At 49.3% G+C, this 22,207-nt stretch overlaps 1 protein-coding gene across 4 annotated transcripts in view; it reads right to left on the bottom strand.

Moving 5' to 3' along the window:
* KCNN3 (potassium calcium-activated channel subfamily N member 3) overlaps positions 1-22,207 on the bottom strand; it is a 172,439-nt gene that overhangs the window by 117,412 nt on the left and 32,820 nt on the right. For all 4 annotated transcript variants that reach the window (XM_055584115.1, XM_055584116.1, XM_055584117.1 and 1 more), the window contains exon 2: positions 8,761-8,856. In XM_055584115.1, the coding sequence (XP_055440090.1) occupies positions 8,761-8,856 (96 nt within the window). The remainder of the gene's footprint in view (positions 1-8,760; positions 8,857-22,207) is intronic.

Raw genomic sequence — 22,207 nt, 5'->3', positions numbered from 1 at the left:
CCACTGGCCCATCCACAATCCCCAGTGAAGGCCATTCAAACCCGTCAGCCAACCAGCTAGAGACACCATTAGGAAACGTCTATCAGGGGCTCGCAAGGACACAGATCCCAGCCCCACCAGGGTGAGGCAGCTCCCTTCTCCCCTGGAAGACAGACAGACGTTCCTTTTTCTCCTCTTTAATGCCCCTGAAATGCTCCAGGCCAGTTTCATCCCAAACATGCACAGGACTCTGCTCCTGGTGAATACACTGCTTGGTTAAAATTTCATCTCCCTGTGAGAGGTTCCCAGCCCTCTGTGGCCACCTGATGTTTCACACACACACCTCACACCTCAAAGCTTATCAGCCTGGGTTCCAGTGGATCAAGGTCTAGGACAAGCAGCTTCCAAAGGCAGGGACCAGGTCTCAATTAGTTCTGGATCCTCCATGTCTGACATACAGTAGTCCTCACCTGACAGATAAGATGTGACTTGAGCCCAGTTTCTTCTAGAAGGAGAAGGGAAGAGTAAAGGAACAGAGCAAGACTCATCCTGAACCTTCAGTCCATTCCCTGAAGGGAAGACACTCCTACTAACTCACTTAGCAGTGGACCCCTAAAGCATCAGAATTCCCAGTGACTCAGCGGTAAAGAATCTGCCTAACCATACAGGATTCACAGGAGATTCAGGTTCGATTCCTGGGTCGGAAAGATCCCCTGGAGAAGGAAATAGCAATCAGCTCCAGTGTTCTTGCCTGGAAAATCCCATGGACAGGGGAGCCTGGTGGGCTACAGTCCATGGAGTCACAGATCGGACATGACTGAGTGATTGAGCACGCACAGGCCCAAAGCATATGAACCAGTGACACCTCCTGTGTTCCAGAGGCCCACGTCCCTGTGATAGCAGGTTTCACGTGCCCGGGAGGGTAGTCCAACCCACGGGACCATCGTGCCAGGGCATGTGAGCCTTTCCGTAACATGAGCTGTCTCTTGAATATAATTTTATATGTCCTACAATCTGAAGTAATCTCCCTGTAAGCTGAGAATTCTACAGCTACTTCATAAAAATATCCACATTTACACATAACTTAAAGTCTCCCCTTTTATTGGTCTCCTGTGTTTCAGATGCATGAGGTTGAAGTATCTCGTCACTATTCTGTTTCTGTCAGATCTGAAGTGGACTAGAAGGCTCTGGAGGCCAACAGCAGATTGTGATCTGATTGATGCTTTTCACATTGAATATGGCCAGTAATCACAGACTGAAATTAATGATCTCTCAAGTTCCCATCCGCACTGGATGATGGGAAATCTGCCACTGCCTATGTCCCAGGCTAGGTTCACAGCAGTCTCCCCATTTTAGTTTGCCAGACGTTATCTGAGCCCCGCTATGTGCCAGGCACTGTCCTGCAGCTTCCCGCCCCTATGGCTTCCTTGAGGACACCAAGGCTCGGCTCCACATCTCCAGATGTAGATGTACTTTCACTTTCCACCCGCCCCCTCCCCCACCCCACCCCCAGGCCCTAAGCCAGGGCACTTCCTCCCTGGGGCACCCAGACCAGAAGCTGGCTGCTGGGTATTTCCTCTCCCTCTCCACTGGCTCCTTCCTGCGGAGCTGACAGACAGCTCCGTCTCTCCAGGTCACACACGCAGACCAACAGCTCTCCCTCCTCACTGTGTCCTCCCCAGTGGCCACTCTGCCTTCCTTGATTCACAGCCAAACTTCCCAGAAGACTGACCAGTATGCAGTCTCCACTTTCTCACCTCCTACTTGGTCCTCCCTTCACCTTCCACCGTCCCGTGACTGCCACTCCCAGAGACAGGGCTGATACAGGCACAATGACCTGCCCACAGCCAAATGCAAAGGACCAGTGTAGTCCGACTCCTTGGCCCCTTGTGACAGAACTGGCACTTCCTTCCCTGTCCCGGCTTCCTGACTCCCTCCCCTGGGGTCTCCTCTGACCTCCCTGACTCTTTTCTTCTCCTTTGTGGGTTTATCTGCCTCTTCCCACTTCTCACTCAGTGATGTCCTTCTGGGGGTCTGTCCCCTGCCTCCTTTCATCCCACTGCCCCCTTCCCACCAGGCCTATCCTCTTTATCACTATCCTGGAGGCAGCTGGATGCCCACCCTCCCCCCAAACTCAACTTGGACATGTCCAAAACTAACCTGGTCATCATTTCCCACCTCAACCTCCTTCTGTGGTTTCAACCATAATGAATGGCACTGCCAGCCACTGAGTTACCCAAGCAACGGCTGGACTCCTCATTTCCCACAGACAGTACCTCCAACCTAACAGGTGACCAAGTCTGATCAATTCTACTTGCTCGACATCTCTTAGGCACAGTCTCTCCTGTCCCAGCTCTGGTCTTGCCCTGATTCAGGGTGTCACCATCCCTCATCTCGACCATGGAAACATGCTTCCAATTAGGCTCTCTGCCTCTGAAATTGGCCCTTGCAACATTTGCCATGCTGCAGCAAAAATGCAAATCTGATCATCTGTCCCCCTAACTTAAACCCCTTCCGTGGTTCTCCCTGCTGCCCACAGGACACTTCTAAAGCCCTTCAGCAAGACAGATGAGTTCCCGCTGGTCCTGCCATGCTCCAGAGTGGACCCGCCCCCCTGCCCAGGATGTTGCCCTCGAGGCATTCTGACTGTACTCTGCAGTTTCCCGTCTCAGAGGCTCTGTATATTTTGAGGCCTCTGCCTGGGATATCCTTTCCTTGCTGTCAGCCCGCAAACACATCCTCACTGAAGCTAAGATGTTTTGCACATATTATCTAATTTGATCTGTACAACAACCCTGTGGTGGGTATTGTTAGTATCATTTTCCAGAACCCACGTTGAACTACTAAAAAATCTGTGTTCTCAGCCTCCTGCTATCTTGCCTTTCAGGATGTCGCTAAAGACATTAATCAGGGCCACAGTGACAACTCCTTGCAGAAGCAAAAGTGATTTCAAGGTTTCCAGCACAGAGGACTGGGTGCCTGTCTCAGGGTCTGCACAGAGTAGGCCCTCGTTAGGTACACACTGAATGAATGGACGAGCTAGATGGATAAGAAGGGCAGAGGAGGGAGGATCCAGGGGAGCGATAAAGCATTCGGTGTTTCACTAGTCAGAATGGCCATCATCGAAAAGTCTACAAATAATAAATGCTGGAGACAGTGTGGAGAAAAGGGAAGCCTCCCACACTGTTGGTGGGAATGTAAATTGGTACAGCCACTATGGAAAACAGAAAGGAGGTTCCTCTGAAAACTAAAAATAGAGTTGCCATATGATCCAGCAATTCTACTCCTGGGCATCTATCCAGAAAAGATGAAAACTAATTCAAAAAGATACGTGCACCCCAATGTTCATAGTGGCACTATTTAAAATAGCCAAGACATGGAAGCAACCTAAGTGTCCGTTAACAAATGAATGGATAAAGAAGATATTGTATTATGTGTATACACGAGGGAATACTAATTCGCCATTAAAAAGAATGAAATAATGCCATTGCAGCAACATAAATGGACCTAGAAATTATCATACTAAGTAAGTCAGAAAGAGAAAGACAAATAAAATATGATATCATTTACACGCTGAATCTAAAATACGATACAAATGAACTTATGGGAGGCTAGTGGTAAAGAAGCCGCCTGCCAATGCAAGAGATGCAAGAGACACAGCTTCCATCCCTGGGTCAGGAAGATCCCACGGAGTAGGAAATGGCAACCCACGCCAGTGTTCTTGCCTGGAAAACCTCCCCCTGGACAGAGGAGCCTAGCAGGTTATAGTCAGTGGGGTCACAAACAGTTGAACATGACCGAGCACAGTAAAAAAGAAGAACTTATTTACAAAGCAGAAATAGACTCACAGACATAGAAAACAAACTTATGCTTATCAAAGGGGGAATAAATTAGGAGTTTGGAATTAACAGATACACACCACCCACAATAAAATAGATAATAAAGACCTACTATATAGCTATATAGGGAAATGTATTCAATTTCCTGTAATAAATCACAAAGGAAAAGAATCTTAAAAAGAATATATATATATATATATATAACTGAAGTTATATATATATATATATAACTATATATATAACTATATATTATATATATGTATAACTATATATATATAACTATATATATAACTATATTCATTATATATATATAACTGAATATATATATAACTGTTAATTTCCACTTTGCGGAAATTAACACAATATTGGAAATCAACTATACTTCAAATGAAAGAAAAAAGAAAGAGAGAGAAAGGGAGGGAGAGAGGAGTTCAGTGCTTTACGACAGGTCGAGTCAGGGACATGCCAATGGCCCCTAAAGTGTGATTGTGCAATGCGGGGAGAGGAGGCTGGCAGCCAATCTGGGAGGTGCTGGTGATCACCAAACCACAGGAATACATGGACTCCCCACAGGAGAGTTCAGTTTTCAAAGTTTTGATACACAACACAAAACCCAAAGTATTTGGCTTTTCATTTCTTTTCGGGACACATTAGCCTGAGGAGAACAGATGCCTGGGTCTTTAAGCCTCTGTGCTCCAAGACATCATCCTCAGATGACGGGCGCTGCCTCATGGGAAGCTTAGGGACCTTTTTTCCCTGTCTCAGAACAGAGCCGGGCTGAGTGGACGTTCCAGAGAGGCCCGTTTCCTCTCAGTTGGAGGGGCAGACTTTCTAAAACTCACAATGCCCAGTCAGGGACAGCCTCCCCCAAGAGGCCGTGACGCCCTGTGACAGGCCGGCCCACAGAGGGCGAGCCTCCTGCACTGGTGAGGGGTACACGCCATCGCCTCTAAGAACCTTCTAAGCCTCAGTGCAGGACTTGAAGCCAGAGTTTGGTTGAGAGGTTCCCAATAATGTTTCAGAATTCTTCTTTCTCAAAAACACAAGTTGTCCATATAACAAAGAGGAATCCTATTCCAGAAAGCACTCCTGGCCTCCTGTGTGTGCTGGGCGGGGGCCAGGGGCCTGGGTGTGAGCAGCTGGGGCAGGGCTGGGGGGAGGTGGAAACACGGCCTTCCGGTTCCTGCTATAATTGAGCCAAGTGGCCAGCAACTGCTGTGGATAAGGAAGTGGCAAGCATATCATTGACACAAGCCCCTGACCTCACCCTACCCTGTCCCTGCCCTGCCTGCCAACAGATGAGCAGCGGCTGGCCTCTCCCTACAGAAGAGGTTATCCAAGCAGCCCCTCTGGATAAGCAATCATGCCTGGGATTACCCTCCCTCCACTCACTCTCAGGAGGCAGGTTCCCTAGCTGGCTAGCACCAGACCTCAATCAGAGAATTACAGAATTGGGGTGTGGCGGGCTTGGGATCTTCAATGAACAGATGTGGAAACTGAGGCCCAAGACCACAGGGCTAAGAAATGGTCAAAATGACTTTGGAAATCAGACATCTCAAATCCAGCACCCTTTCATTCAAAACATCCCCTGCAGAAAACCAGCTCCCTGTCACATGCTGTGGGTCCCTGGAAATACAAAGATTCACAACATCATTGTCCCTGAGGCTGGGGAAAAGGACCAGCACAGAAAACTACAGTATGGTCAGGTAAGTACGTACGAAGGCTCTGCTGTCTGGGCCCAAACCATTCCAGATTCCCTCTGGCCAAAGAAAGTCCCATTAGAACTTTCCAGAAGAAAGAACTTCACTGGACAGGTAAGAGGCACAGAGGGAGCCACGTTCTGGTGACAACCCACGTGTTGGTGGGCCAGGTAGGATGACGGACTGGGTGGTGGGAGCTGAGCGTGCAGGCAGGGTAGAGAGGAAGTCCAGCCGCTTGCCAGTACCGAGTGGTCCTGACAGTGACCGCCTGGTGGGCACAGCTTGTGAGATGAGGCCCAGCTGGAAGCAGTGGGACAGAGGTCACAGGAAATGGACCCACCCTCTTACAAGTTCAGCAAGGTGGAAGGTATGACTTCCACACTTCACATGGGGAAACCAAGGCCCAGAGAAGTTGTTATAAGTTGTTCTTGGCCCAAGGGCATTCAGACTGAAGTGTTTGAGCCAGGATTCAATGCCTTCACTGACTTCACTTCGTTGCTCTGAACTGTGAGTGTCAGGCCAAGGCAAGTAACTGACATAGCATCCTCTGGTGCCCATAATGAGGGCGAAGCAGAGACTAGCTGTGAGGTGAGAAAGGACAAAGTGTGCCCAGCTAGGTGCTAGCCCCACCACCTGGAAAGAACTGAGGTCACAACTGCAGTTGGGTGGGGTCAGGTCTGAGAGCTAAGGCTGCCAGCCCTGGGATCCAGCAGGGCAGGACCCCGAGAGAATCAGAGAAGGGACACCTGGCTCTTCCAGTTCCAAGTCCTGGAGTAGAAATAGCAGCAGCCAAGCCGAGTGGACCCACTGTGCAGGCGTCAGGCTTGGATCAGCTCCTTTTCCTCTTCCCCAAGCCTGGATCACAGCTGAGCTTTACTACTCTGCCTTTTTCTCTGGCCTGTGTGACCCCTCTGCACAGGTCAAGGTGGCATCAGTTCAGTTCAGTCGCTCAGTCATGTCCGACTCTTTGCGACCCCATGAATCGCACCATGCCAGGCCTCCCTGTCCATCACCAACTCCCGGAGTCTACCCAAACCCATGTCCATCGAGTCGGTGATGCCATCCAGCCATCTCATCCTCTGTTGTCCCCTTCTCCTCCTGCCCCCAATCCCTCCCAGCATCAGAGTCTTTTCCAGTGAGTCAACTCTTCGCATGAGGTGGCCAAAGTATTGGAGTTTCAGCTTCAACATCAGTCCTTTCAATGAACACCCAGGACTGATCTCCTTCAGAATGGACTGGTTGGATCTCCTTGCAGTCCAAGGGACTCTCAAGAGTCTTCTCCAACACCGCAGTTCAAAAGCATCAATTCTTCGGTGCTCAGCTTTCTTCACAGTCCAACTCTCACATCCATACATGACCACTGGAAAAACCATAGCCTTGACTAGATGGACCTTTGTTGGCAAAGTAATGTCTCTGCTTTTGAATATGCTATCTAGGTTGGTCATAACTTTCCTTCCAAGGAGTAAGTGTCTTTCAATGTCATGGCTGCAATCACCATCTACAGTGATTTTGGAGCCCAAAAAAATAAAGTCTAACACTGTTTCCACTGTTTCCCCACCTATTTCCCATGAAGTGATGGGACCAGATGCCATGATCTTAGTATTCTGAATGTTGAGCTTTAAGCCAACTTTTTCACTCTCCTCCTTCACTTTCATCAAGGTGATATAGTGTAGTACAATGCCTCCCGATGAGGGTGCAGGGGCTCAGAGGAACTAAGGAAACACCTGGGTCCCACAGCTGGTTTGGGGTGGGGTGAACCTGGCTGGGAGCCCCGACTATGACTCCGGGTCCCATCTCCCATTCCTGCCCATTTCTCCTGCCTGTACTCCTGGCTCCTTCCTGGGGTTAAAGCCCACCCATGTTGTCCAGGTCGGACCCCACAAAGTAACATGCTCGGTGGTGTCTGGGACTCTCAGCCTTCACAGCACAAGCTCTGTCCCTGCACCTGTGACCCCTCCAGAGACTAAAGAGTCCCCACCTTCTCAATGAGTGTCCTCTGGTCATCAACAGAGTGGAGCCGAGGTGGCCTGCAGCCAAGGCTCCCTCCCCCAGGCTGGCTGCAGTGGCCCCCAGCATGCAATGGGAGATCAGACCAGCCTCCCAGGAGCAGAAGATGCTCACCCATCTCTGCCTGTGCGGCCACTCAGCCCAGAAATGCTGGGTGACAAGAGGTATGATATTTGAAGTGTTTTAAAGTTCACAGAGCCCTCTCATACACTACCCATTCATCCTCACAACAACCAGTAAACAGTGGAATGAAAAGCCCCATGTTCCAGACAGAAAAGTTCACACGTTCCAGTCCAGAGAGGTCACAGGGCTGGCCAGAGACCTGCTGTGAGAAGAGGTCATGGCCAAGTCTCAGCCCCAGCTTTCCCAACTCTGAGTTCTGGTCTTTGTCAATTTCTCGCCTGCTGCCCAGATGTAGATCTATCTGTGCTCCTCCAGCCAAAGAACAGGGTTATATTCAGATGTGCATGCAAGTGAGAAAAAACATCTGGATACCATAGAACCCTCCAGGGCCCCAGCACAGCAGGTGAGCCCAAGGGCCAGGTGACGCAGGAGACCCGCTGTCAGGAGAAGATGCCTCCGACCTGCTCACTCCTGCCTGCCCTTCCCAGCCCAGGTCAAACCATCCTCCTTATAGCGGCCAAACTGGAGTACACCCCAGACGCCAGGCCAATATTTCTCTGGGTGCCAAGTGACTCCTGGGCAGCAAGAAACAGAAGCCTCCTCGACCACAGCAGATTCTATTCTATCTAGAAAACGACTCCTTCCTGGCACAGTCCAGGAAGTGGTAAACACACCATCAGACTCCTAGTATTATCTAGTGCAGTGTCTGTGTGTATGTGTGTGTGTGCACGTAGGCACATGCATGCAAGGGCATAGGAGGAAGGTCTGCTTCACTTGGGAGATTCAGTGGCTCACACTCAGAAAAGATCCAGCAAGAGATAGAAAAAGCAAAGTCAGTCCTACAGTAAAACAGTGCAAAATGAAGACTCTGAGCAGGACTGTCCCCAAAACATGAAGCCATGTTTGCCTCTGGGATAATCACCATGGTTCTAAAGCCCCAGAGCAGAGTCACGGTTACCTCTCCCATGAGGACCCAAAACGAAAGAGAAGAGCCACAGTCTCGGATACTGTCTGGTGAGATCCCCCAGCTACTTCCTGAGGGGGCGAGGGGCGGGCTCAGCCTGGGGCAGAGGAACTCCCCTGCGTGAAGGGATGTGGGCAAGGGCACCTACCTGGACTTCACGTGTGTGATAGGCGATGATCAAACCCAAAAGGATGATGGTAGACAGACTGATAAGGCATTTCAGGGCCAGTGAAAACATGGAATCCTGCGGGAGAAACGGAAAGAGAGGATTAGAAAAGATCCAGGACAGAACATCTCACGCTGAGGCTACGTAAAGGGGTGAGGGGCAGCGACAGCAAAGCAAAGACTGTCACCAGCACCTCCCAGGAGCAGAATACAGCACAAAGGTAGCCAGATCCCCGAAAGCACCTTGGGCTGGGCCCTGGGCTGGCTCAGTCTCCGCAGCTGCCCTCTGAGCCTCTGTTTTCTAGGGTTAAATCATATTTGCATTCCTGGGATGAACCCTGCTTGGGCGTGATGTATTATGTTTGTTATACATGGCTAGATCCAGTTTGCTGATGTGTTGTTTAGAATTTTTGCCTCCATACTCATAAGTCATATGAACATAATTCTTTTCTGTGCTGCTATTATCTGGTTTGGGCATCAATACTGTGCCAGCTTCGGCCTTTCTTTCCTCTTAACAAACCTGAACCAGAGGATTCCAAGGTCCCCTCCATCCTGACAATGCAGAGTTCTTTCAGGAATGAATGAGAATGTCCTGGTGGTGGCTTTCCCATTTTAGGCCAAGGGCACGGAAGGAAGCAAGGGCAGTGGAGGAATTCCTGGAGAAGGAAGGGGGCCGAGCACAGGACAGCAAAGTTCCTGGGCAGGAAAAGGGCCCTGAGGGTCCCTTCAGCTGAGGCTGGGAGAGGCAGGGTGGGTCATTTGGCCTCTGCTGCAGTCCTCCAGCCCAGGGCCACTTAGGAGACCCACATGGTTAGCAGCAAGAGCTCCAGACCAGCCCACTGGATCCAACCCCTGATACAGCCACTTACTAGCCATGTGATCTCAGGCCGCTCACTCTATCTCTGCACTCAGTGGCTTCTGGCATCAGATGGGGATAATAGCAGTACCTACCTCTCAGGGCTGCTGTGAAAGATAAAGGCACTCTATAAGATTGAACGCAGAAGGAGAAGGGGATGACAGAGGATGAGATGGTTGGATGGCATCACTGACTCAATGGACATGAGCTCGAGCAAACTCCAGGAGACGGTGAAAGACAGGGAAGCCTGGCATGCTGCAAATCCATGGGGTCACAGAGTCAGACACAACCGAGCAACTAAATAACAATATGTAAGGTGCCTAGCCCAGTACCCGGCCCTGTGAGGATGGCTACCGTCATTTCCCTCACCTTCTCTGCAGGGCTGGTACCGCCTGGGCATTTGGAAGCCAGGGAGCAGAGGCGGCTCCCAGTCCCGGAGGAAGGCGGGAACACAGCCCTGAACAAAGGCAGCAGAGAGCCGGCAGTACTTCCAAGCACGGTGTTGTAGCCCCATGCATCCTGAGAGACGCCTGCCACACCAGAAACAGTCCCTGTGCTCCAGAATCATAAAATGCCTGGTGTCTACAAAGCAACTTACTGTTTACAAGGTGGTTTCACACCTTGTTCTCATCTATTCTCAAGACAGCCCCAGGTCTTTCACCCAACTTTATAGATACCACAGGTGAAGGCTCAGAGCGGTGAGTGGCTCAGGCCAGGGTCCAAAGCCAAGGCCTCTGACTCACTGCCCACAAGTCTTCAGCCCACTCTTCGGTGGGAAACAGAGTAAAAATGTGAGAAGTGTCCATTTACACAGACCCAAATGACAAGATAATAATGGAAGGTGTCTCAAAGGTGCGTGAGTGCATGCTAAGTCACTTCAGTCATGTCCGATTCTTTGCAACTCTATGGACTATATAGCCCACCAGGCTCCTCAGTCCATGGGATTCTCCAGGCAAGAATACTGGCGTGAGTCCCCACTTCCTCCTCCAGGTCCCAAAGGTGGAATATAATTAATCACCACGTGCAACCTCCAGTAGAGAGGGGGAGACATCACTGTCCAAGAAAGCAAGCTTTCAGAGGCAGAGGGAGGAGTACCTGAGATCTGCAGCATTAGAGGGCGAGGGGTCCAATATGGGGCAGCCACTGGAATCAGTGGAGGGCTTGGATTTGAGCCCAGGGTTCCCAGATGCCCAAGTTTGTGTTCTCAATCCCCTTTGCAGGCTGAGATGGAAAGACAGCAGCTCTCCCTGGTGTCTGCCAATCTACCCTTCATCTATGTGATACAGTTCTGGGGCCCACTTAGTGCTGGGAACCCAAGGGAGAACCCATGCAGGAGCTCATTCTTTCTTTCTTTCATGACGATTTCAACCTCTTCTCATTTCTTGAGCATCTCCTAGGTGTCCAACAGTGTGGTAGACACTATGGGATATTTACAGAGATCCTCTGCCTACCAGAAGCTTCCAAACTGGCTTATACACAGACCCCAACTTTCTATACTATGTAGGACCAACCAGCTGCAGGGAAAGATGTCCATTTTGCTCTTCCCAGACGATGGTCTAATTATAAGCCGTGTTTCATTTAGCCTCTTGTATGTTCTACACTTAATGAAGAGCAGCCTGGAATCATTTACTCGGCACACATGCACAGAGATGTCTCAAGGAGTACTATGCTGCTCCAATTAAGGGCCCAGGACAAAACAGAACACAATTTCAGCCCTTTGGAAGGTTCCAATCTTTGAAAGCACTACTGGGTGCCTGAAACACCATCCGAACCACAAGACCTAGCAGGGCTGAAGAGCAGGTGGTGATTTCAGGGACACTCACACTTTGAGGATAAGGCCACTTCCCCTTCAGAAATCAACTGGGAACAGATCATAATGCTTTTGAGCCAGAAATGACCATCACTTTCTTCTCAAAGGGGTCTGAAGACATCTGGGGAGCATCACGCCTCCCCAGGGAAGGATTTGGGACCAGCTGCGTATTTCAAACTCTAATTAATTTCTTTTGGCAGAAATTAACTGAAATCAGAATCCAAGTCTATTTCCATCATTTTTAGAGGAAGAAATAAAGGGAAAGGGGCCAGATGCTGTCTCCTGTCCTTCAAGCCTCTTCCTTTTGTTCTAAAACTCCAAGCCTTTACGTAAAAGGCAACTCCACCCTCTTCTTGGTTTTGGCCAGTGAAACCTCGTTGGCCAGCTCCAGCCCCATGGGGAGACAAATGTGTATTGGATCAGCGGGAATGCTCACTACTTTACAGATTTCTTTGCAGTCTCTAGCACGTCAATAAAAAACAAACCGTCAACCATTTTTAATAGCCAAAAATACGTCAAAGAAGTCAGCTGGACTAGAAATGTTTTCTATTTGTTAAAATCCTGAATTATCTTTTCTTTGCTGTCTGATCTCCAACTAAGCTTGAAACTGACATGGTTCTTTGGATGATGGCAGCCATCAGGGCTGGCTAGCTGCCGCACGCCATAAAGAGATAAAAAGGGGCCAAAAACTAAATCAAAGTCCATGGACAGGTAGCTAGAAGGCCCCCTTCCAGTAGCTCAGGCCTGGCAGCTTGTGCTGGGCATGTGGAAGATTCCTCTCACAGAAGCGAAATAACTCTGGAAGCAAATCCAAGCAACTGTAGGGCTTGAGGGCCTGCGGGACTGGGTTGAGTTGATCACAGCACTCCCTCCCAGCCCTATGAGTCCCTTCGGCCCTTGGATGGCAGTGAGTGGGGGGCCGAACAGGTGTGTGTACATACATACACAAGCCCTGTGATCACCCCAACCGATCAACCCTTCTCCCCTGCAACTCAGACCTTTTAAACACTAGAGTAACAATTCTTACTACACAAGAATGCTTGCAAGTCATATCTCAACAGATGAGAGTTTTTTCAAAGCCATTTATTCCTGCTGCTGCTAAGTCACTTCAGTCGTGCCCGACTGTGTGCGACCCTATAGATGGCAGCCCACCAGGCTCCCCCGTCCCTGGGATTCTCCGAGCAAGAACACTGGAGTGGGTTGCCATTGCCTTCTCCAATGCATGAAAGTAAAAAGTGAAAGTGAAGTCACTCAGTCATGTCCGACCCTCAGCGACCCCATGGACTGTAGCCCACCAGGCTCCTCCGTCCATGGGATTTTCCAGGCAAGAGTACTGGAGTGGGGTGCCATTGCCTTCTCTGCATTTATTCCTAAATGCTCCCAAATATTAGAGTGGGTAAGCAAATTGGAGACGAGCCAGTGACGGAACACTATGTTGTCACTCAAAGCCACTTCTGTCGAGAATATTTGAAGACATCAGGAAAGGCTCATGATTCAATATCAAGTGATCAATCCGGACCCCAAAACTATATATATATTTCCAATTATTTTTAATGTAAAAATGACTGAAAATATATAGTATGATTGTATTAAGTGTCAGGGTACTCAACTGTATTACCTCTGATGCTCTGAGTACAACAGGTACTTAATGAGTGCTTCTTGAAGCTTCTTAATAATAGTGCTTTTATTTTGACCTAATGTTTATTAAGTGTCAACTACATACCAGGTCCCAGACTATGCCTTCTACACAAATTACTTTGCATCCTCACCCTACAGATGAGATCATAATGTCTCCATTTTACTGATTAAAAAGAAAACTGACGGACTTCCCTAATGGTGCAATGGATATGAATCTGCCTGCCAATGCAGGGCACATAGATTGGATCCCTGGTGCAGGAAGATTCTACATGCCATGGAGCAACTAAGCCCATGCGCCACAACTACTGAAGCCCACATGCCTAGAGCCCAGGCTCTGCAATCACAGAGGCCACGGCAATGAGAAGCCCCTGGATCGCAACGAAGAGGAGACTCTGCTCTCTACCACTAGAGAAATCCCACACGTAGCAACAAAGACCTAATACAACCAAAAATATAAATAAATATTTTTTTTAAACTGAGGGTCATAGAGACAATGTGACTTCTCTAAGGTCATATAACTAGCCCAGATTTTAGCTATACATCAGATTTTTCTATATACCATGCTTCAAAATGAACTAGACTCCCATGTGAGATGCTGAGTTTGTGTCATCCTAGCAGAAGCTGGCTACAGCCATCGGGGTGCTGTAGAGCGGATTCCTAGCAGGGAAGGAGGGTGAACCACATTCCTACAAGATGCCCGCATCGCGTGGTCCCTGTTCTGCTCCAAGACAAGAACCAGCCCTTCACAGATCTACGACTTCTCACTGATGACAACAATCTGTTGCAAAGCACTGCTCTAGGGGCCTGCCATGCATGGTGAGCATCGTCAACCTCCTTTTACAGAGGAGGAAACTGAGACTTTGAGAAGTCACCTAATTTATACAAGGATGTGGCCAAAAAATGGAGGCAGGACTTATTCCAGATAATCTGCTTTCAGGTCCCGTGCTCTGCCCATGCATCAACACCCCACCTGCCCTGCTGGTCAGACTTTTCCAGCCTCCAGTTTCTGCAGTGAGCCTTCTCAGAACCGCTCCAGCCCTTCCTCCCCTGAGGCTGTGTGGAGTGTGATGGAGTGTGTTCCTGGCTTCTGAGCCAGCCGTATAAACTGCTCTCCCCACCTGCCTTGTAACTTCCAAAGACAAGCCAGAATTGTAATGATTACGGTAGACCTCCCCAGAGACTCTGAAGTCCTAAATGTGTTTTATTGTTGGAACATTTGAAAATAACAGAAAACCATACTTGCAAGCAGAGTCCTAGAGGGGCACTGAAAACAAGTGAAACATATCAGGTAAAAAATGGGGAGGTGCCTTCCCCCAAGAATGAGTATGCATGTGTACATACGAGCCCCATTCATGATCTCTGTCACTGGCTGGAATCCCCAAAGGGGAAGAGGTGATACCATCTAAAGTCTGTATCTCCTGAATTAAGATCTATGTTTTATGCATTTTATTTGGGAAATAATTGATTTCGAATTCTTTTCTGCTTAATAAGGTCAACTTTTCCTTCAATTTCATGGAGAGGCTCCAAAACTGATTGACATTTCAGCATCAGCTTAATACTGTGGCTCTATAATGGTTGTCCTAATTGGACACTCTTGCTAATTAATGCTATGCAAATTAAAATCCAGCCCCTCGTCCACTGGCCGGGAAGACTGTATTCTCGGTTGATGTTCTCTGCTGAGACTCGGCTTCTTTCCTCAACCTGGTGCTTCCTTACCAGAATCAAGCCCCTGACTTCCTCCTTCCTCTGCTCTTATCCTGCCTCTTTCTCATGACCTCTTATTTTCATTCACCCTCCACACCTTTCACTCTAATGCTCATCTCTTAGCTCAGGCTCATCATCCCGGGTTAAGCTGCCTGATTTAAATACATTCCTGGCTCTTCCTGGCATCTGCAGAGTGACTGTCCAGCCTGGATCCCACCAGAATCTGATTTTGGTCACTCATGGCCCAGAGTGGAATTACTCAGACACTCTGCATCCTTGGCTGTCTAATTTTAGAATAAGGAAAACAGGCAAAGATGCATGATGGGATGGGAGGTGGACCCTGGGAGCCTCAGAGGGCACTTGGGTCTCTGACAAGCCTGAGAAGAGAGAAGTGCCAAGAACCCAGGGTGTCTCATAACCAAGAAGTCTTGAGCTGGGCCCTGGGCTTGCCATCAGAGGACCCAGGAGGTCTCAGACACCTCTGTGATAAATGCCTGACTTTGGACAGGCTGCATCACTCTTCTAGACCTCAATGCTGCTGCTAAGTCGCTTCAGTCGTGTCCGACTCTGTGCGACCCCATAGACGGTGGCCCACCAGGCTCCCCTGTCCCTGGGATTCTCCAGGCAAGAACACTAGACCTCAATACCCCCCAGTAAAATGAGACCCTTGGACCAAATAGTCCCTGAAGCCTACCGGCTGATGGCACTGGCCATACACGGGCCGTGAAACGTACACAGGTCACAGGGACACTCCCAACAGTTTTTCCTTTCTTCCCTTTTTCTCAAGCATTTCTATACATGATAAAATTGTGACTGTGAAACAGTCAGCAACAAAACTCACTCATGCCAACTTCTCCTCAAATAGAACAAGATGGCTAACAAAGAAAATTACCATTGTCTTTTTCTAAATAACATGGGATTTGAAAGCAAAAAGCCAGAATTCAAGTCATATCTCTGCTGCTCACTAGCTATGTGCCACTGGACCAGTCGCTTAACCTCTCTGGGCCTCTGTTTCCTTCTCTGCAAGCCAGATCTAACAGGATCAACTCTCATTAGTATTGGAGAATACAGTAAAATAAGGCATAAGAAAAAACTCAGTCTTTCTTCACAGAAAGAAAAGCTCACATTCTCTTGTAGCCAAGCACCATTTCTCTCGCTACACAGATGTCAATGCAGGGAAAGCCAGCTGCGTCTCAGTTGTGGGTCAGGGAGGGGCTGCAGAATTCCCCTCCAATATCATCAGCATTTGAGGTTTGCAACAATATACAAAGATGCCCCCCAGACATTTCAGAAAGACAGCTTTGGTGGTCTGCAGTGGGGCAAACATTCATACACTCATCCATTCACAGTATAAATATTTATTGAGCACTTAACTATGCCCAGGCCCTGTGCTGGGTACTTGCAAAACCCCATTCACCCCCGGGCTGCTGAGCCTGAATCCGACCTGGCAGATGAAGGGCAGGTGCGTAGGGCCTGGAAGAAATGGGCAGAAGGCCCATGCTGAGAGAGAAGATGTACAAGTGGCTCCTTACATCCTGAATGTGAGGTGAGGCTTACAGACTAACCAGAGACCAAAGGAGGCTTCAGAGAGTGCCTTCTCCCCAAAGATGCTTTTTTCTGAGCATGCAGGCTCTCTGTGCAGACGAGGAGAGCAAGAGACTGTCCCCCGCTGGATGCCCACCAGGGCTAAGCATCAGCCTGGGTAGTGTAGACCAAGCTGCAGGCACCTTTCCACCTTCCTGAGCCCTCTGTGGAGGTGAGTGTGTGTCTTTACCAGGCCCCAGGGGCTGTTGCTCACCACCTAGATGGAAGCCCCGGAAGGGCAGTATTTTTCAATCTCATTTGTCCACTTCTACATCCTGGTGCCTCGGGCATTGTCCTACACACAGTAGGTCAATAAGTATTAGTCGAAACTTAAATATTTGAATGAAGGGGGGAAATTTTTGAAATGTGTCAAACAGGTAGACACTTCCATCCTGAGCTTCCAAATACATGACAACTAATAAACAATCAAAATAACAGCCATAGGATTTCCCTGGTGGTCCGGTGGTTAAGACCATGCTTCCACTGCAGGGGGCACAGTTTCGATTCTTGATCAGGGTCCCATATGCCTGACGGAACAGCTGAAACACAAATAAATAAAAAGCATAATGGCCCCAAACTGGAACATTTCAAATGTCTATCAATCAGAGAACATTTCAAACTTCTATCAATCAGAGAACATTTCAGATGTCTATCAATCAGAGATGCATAAACAAACTGGTATGTCCATACAATTGAACATCATTCTGTAATTAACTATTTACATATAAAAAAATAAAATAACAGCCAGCATCTGCTGTGTGCTTAGCATGGCCAGGCACTGGTGTGATGGCTTTAGATCTCAGGACAATCCCAGGGAGGCTCTGTGGCTTGCCCACCATCCCCAAGTGAGGATGAAGTGGAGATCAGATTCTAACCCAGGCAGAAGGCAGACCTCAGGTTCTGGGCTCTCTCCACCCAGTCTTATGACATATAGGGTGCCCAACCATCATCAGAACATCACGCTTTCCAGCCCAGCCTTCCCAGGCGGGACTAATCCCCCACCTCATGGCTCTCTGAGGAGGCCCCAGTCATGTCACCATTAAACCTCGGTCACTCACTACCATGACAGAGTATGAGCAGCTTGAGGTCAGGTCTGCGGGTCTGCATCATCATTGTAAGTGCAGCCCAGACCAGGCCTGCAGTGGGGAGGTCAGGTAGAAAACACTTGTGCAAAGAAGGTCCCCAAAGGTCTCAAAATAAAACTCATAAAGTCAGGTTGGCCTGGGGCATTTCTCTGCAGCCCTCTAAGCTGTCACTCCCAGAAGGAAATGAAACCCGATGGCTGAGGGACACGGTGCAGCTAATACAAGGGCATCAGGTCTGAGCAGACAGTGGTTTGGTAATGGTTACTGAAGCCAGCACGATGACCGGGACACCAATTAAGAGGAAACCAGCCTCGGCTCTCCTGCTGTGCAATGCCCCGAGAGAGAACAAAAAGGTCATTTGGAAGACCATACTACCAAAATATCAAGTCAGATGGGTCATCCCTAGGGCCACAAACATAATTCCAATTAAGGAGATGGTTTCCTTTACAAGGTCTGAGCAGAGGGGAACTGGCCTATCGTGAATTCGCTACTGCGTGACTGCTTATAATTTATCTTCCTGCCCCACTTACACTATTGGCAAAGATTCCATGCAATTCAATCAAAATTTTTATTACATACTTGCCATGTGCCAGGCACTGTGCTAAGTGTGGGACATTGAAATACACATCATGAGGTCTCTCTTAGGGCAGTCTGGGGCTGGTTGCTCCTGAAGTCGTCAAGAACCGGCCCATTAGGTCTTCCAACAGGAAGTAAGCACTTTACAAAAGTTTGTTGGGTGAATGAATGCCGAAAGGTTAGACTTTTGAGCCCAATACCAAGGCAGAATGAAACCGGGAGTGGGGGGTGGATGGCATTGAGTCTCCTCACCCCATCAGGGAGAAAGCAGGGGGGAAGGGTGCCCACCAGGCACCAACAGCACAGAGGGGCCTTGATCTCCACCCCAGAACAGTTAAATCAAATCTCTGCAGGTGAGGCCTGGACACTGACATTTCAAAACACATTTCAGTGATTCAAATGTACAGGCAAGAGATGAGAACTACTCCTCTAGGGGCACAAGAAAGAAGCCCAGAAGGCTGGGGCTGCCATCACTGTCTTGAGGAAATGCTGTTGAACAATCATATACACAAGCAGTGGCATTCCTTAGAGCTAAAAGGAAATGTAAAAGCCATCTAGTTAAATGGCTCATGACTCTCCTAAACAGCTCATGAATCTCTGTAAGATTCCTGGCACATAGTCATTCAGTCTCCGCTTGATTGCCTCCAGGGATGGGGAACTCACTTCCTATCAAGGCAGGCTATTCTATGTCGGAAAGGCTCTGACTTTTTCACAGACCTGGCTTCAGCTTTCTCAGGTGCTTAGCCCCCAATAAAGCTAAACAAACAAATGCCTCTGTAAAGCCTCACTCTGATCTTGGGATCATCTGTGCCTATGCAAAAGTCCTCAATAAGCGAGCCCCTCCCCAAGACAAATACCAATAAAAATAGAAGTACCAGACCTGGAGGCACCCCTGGAAATCAACTTGTCCCCACCTTCATTCTACATGAGGACACTGAGGCCCAGTGAGGTCAGCTCAGCCCCTATCAAACACCAGCCTGTGTTGAAGGAAAGCTTAGAAGCTGGTCTGGGGGCTCCCAGGCTTAGGCTCACAAGGTAGCTATCCCTGCCACCCTCCCCCGTTTCTGAAGATATAAGAGCTCTAAACTTATCTGTCTCCCAAAAGCCTAGATTCCTACCCTGGAAGTCACCTCCGAACCTCTCACCTAGCCACTTTATTTCCTTCTCCCATAAACAATCTGCTCCTGATTACCTCTCTTCCTCCTCTGCTTGTGGAATCTGCGTGCTCTTGGCCAGTCAGCAATTACATCACTCTTATGGTGTCACAAAGCCCCGCACAACCTTCTGCAGCTTTGATGAACGCACACCTGTCACTACGCATCTCATTCTGAAGGCCCCGATCCCCACCTTCATCTCAGGAGAAGCACACACCGAAGGCCTCTTGTCCTAGTCCCAACATGCATCCTGGCAGCCTGGGAGTCCCCCACTACAGAGAACCACTTCAACCACTTCACCCCCGCAGCTGTGGCAGAGCCCTACCAGAAGCCTGCTTGGTTTGCCATCACTGTGAGAGGGCTTCTCCTTGCAAATATCCAGTGCCGCCCTCACCGAGACCATCATCCCCATAGTTCCTCCATGCGGCAGGAGACCCCTTTTCTTAATGTTCTAGAATGTTGGAGACAAATAACTGCTTTCTGGATGGCTTGCTTTGAAGTCATTTTTTTCCCCTCTTATTAACACCTATGTGGCCCCCAAATCAAGAAAACAACAGGAATCACTTTGCTCTGCAGAAGCTTGTGAGTGCACACTGGGTTCCCAGCAAGAACCAAAGCAGACCAGGCCAGGTCGGACCCAGGCCTGGGCTTCTCTCTCCCCGTCCAGCCCCAGGGCAGGCACCAGACTCCTGGAGCCTCTGCGAGAGCTGTGGTCAACCAGTTTACCCAATGAGCTGGGTAAGCACCTCTTCAGATGGGTAGTCTTTAAAATAAGAATTCCTACCACCTGCAGCCACAGACTACCCCAACCCTTCATCTTTCAGCCTCATCACCCCCGGCAATTCTCTTCCTTCTCTTCACCCTTCAGCCCCTGCCTCTGTCTGCACCAGAGGCTGCTGCAGTAGCAGAAGCAACACCATGATCCCACCGACACCTTCCAACTTCATCAGAGGCTTCCACAGCACAATTCTCTGCCCACTCCCAGCCTGGTACCCAGATGCAAGCCCACTTCCATCCCCACACGCGGCACAGTCAACCCCTGAGCCTGGCAATGTTTGGGCCAAGTGAAATTTTTAAGATGCCCAGAAATCACATATGGTGAGAAAAACAACCGCCTGGCAGGCTGCACAGACATCGCTGAAGGCTGGAGCTTCCCGGATAAGGAGCAGCCTTGTCCCGTGTTTCCCCTGCCACATTTCCAAGGCTTCCCGGAGCAGCAGCCCAAGGGCAGCATCATCCTCCTTCCACTTCCACACCCAGGCTCTTGCCAATAAACGTGAGACAGCAAGTCCTCCACTCAACGCACAGACTCAGCGGGAAGGGGCCCCCTCAGCTGTCTAGTCTAACTGCCCCACTTTATAGGCAAGGAAATGGGGGCCCAGGGAGGGGCTCTGTCCCCAGTCAAGGCCCCACACCAGGTAACAGAAAAGGCTTATCTTGCCCTAAGTCTTCTGAGGGCTGGGCTGGTATTTTTGCCACGTCCGCATCCTGCTTGCCCATCAGCCACACACCCCTGCAAGGGGTGGGACCCCTCTCTGATTCCTCTCCCACCCCTCTGCACATACTCAGCTCATGTTTGGGGAAGGGACATTTATTTCTTCTATGGCTCATTCAAGGGCAAATCAGGAGAAATAATAATCACCTAGTCCAGGTTCTCTATCTTCTTGCTTAAAACTCGAAAAGCTTAAACATAAATAAAGGGAAATGGTCTGGAAAAATAACCAGTTGGCATGGAACAATTGGCATTTCAGAGCTGCATAAGAAGTAGAAATACTGTTTTTCAGAAATTCAGCACAGCCATGAGTTGTTAACTCCTAGGCGCTTGGCACAGGCTTTTCAATTGTTTGGATGTGATGGACGATGTTGATAGAAGTGGTGGAGACCAAACACGGGCTATTAATAGGCCGGATGTGGCATTTTTATCACTCTTTCTCACTCACTAGCTCACCGGCACCAAATTGTTGCCAACCTGCCTACCTTTGGCTCTGAGCTGCCATCAATTCCAGCAACAGGGCACCCTAGGAGCCGTAACTCCTACTCATGTCCAAGCAAGCTTATCCTTGAGCCTAAATGGCCAAGGCAGCCAGCCAACATGGGCTGCTTGTGTGTTCAGAACTTCCAGGGAATCACAAGGCCTGAAGCTTCCCTGGATGAGCCCCCGCCCCACACAGTGGATACAGGAGAGAATCAGAGCTTAGGGGAGTCAGGAAGCTCTCAATTCCCCTCTGTATTTCTCTTATCCACCTCCTCCCTGCAAGAGCTTGAAGCAGCCCTGATTTCAAGGCTGGAGTACATCCACTCTACCTGGTCCAAGTCAGAACTGATTCAAGGTAGAAGGATCCCAATGGTGCCCTAAAGCAGGGGTCCCCCACCTCCAGGATCTACTGCCTGATGATCTGAGGTGGAGCTGATGTAATAATAGAAGTCAAGTGCACAGAACATGTAACGTGCTTGAATCATCCCGAAACCATCCCCCCACCCCTGGTCCCTGGAAGAAACTGTCTTCCGTCAAACTGGTCCCTGGTGCTGAAAAGGTTGGGGACTGCTGCTGTAAAGGGTACTGCTTCTGGGAATTCTCTCCAGATTCTAACTCTGCAAGGATTCACTGAGTACCGATGACATGTCAGTCTCCGAGGCCACACGTTTTCATACAGGGTCTCACTTAATCCTTATGACAAGGAATTATTGTCCCCATTTGAGAAAGGAGGAAACTGGGGCCCACAGCGATCACACAAATAGCTGAGATCGTGTGATTAGTGAGGGGCGGAGTCTTCTGGTTCTGAGCTCAGGACTGGAGAAGACCCGAGCAAAGTCCCTGTTGGCATCTGTGCCCTGCACGCCCCATGGGTGTGGTCACTCTACTCTTCTGAAGCCCAAGCTGCAGGGTCTCTCCATCTGAGCACCATGTGTCTCCCCAGCCCCAGAGCTTCCTGATCCTGGCCAGCTGTCCTCTATCCGCATGCGCCCAGCCACCGGGCAGGACAGGCCAAAGATCCCAACTGGACTGGTTTAGCTCCAGCACT

Source organism: Bubalus kerabau, chromosome 6 (assembly GCF_029407905.1).
Source record: "Bubalus kerabau isolate K-KA32 ecotype Philippines breed swamp buffalo chromosome 6, PCC_UOA_SB_1v2, whole genome shotgun sequence".
Taxonomy (NCBI): Eukaryota; Metazoa; Chordata; class Mammalia; order Artiodactyla; family Bovidae; genus Bubalus; species Bubalus kerabau.
Note: the sequence above shows the minus strand (reverse complement) of the source record. Positions and strands in the feature narration are given on the sequence as shown.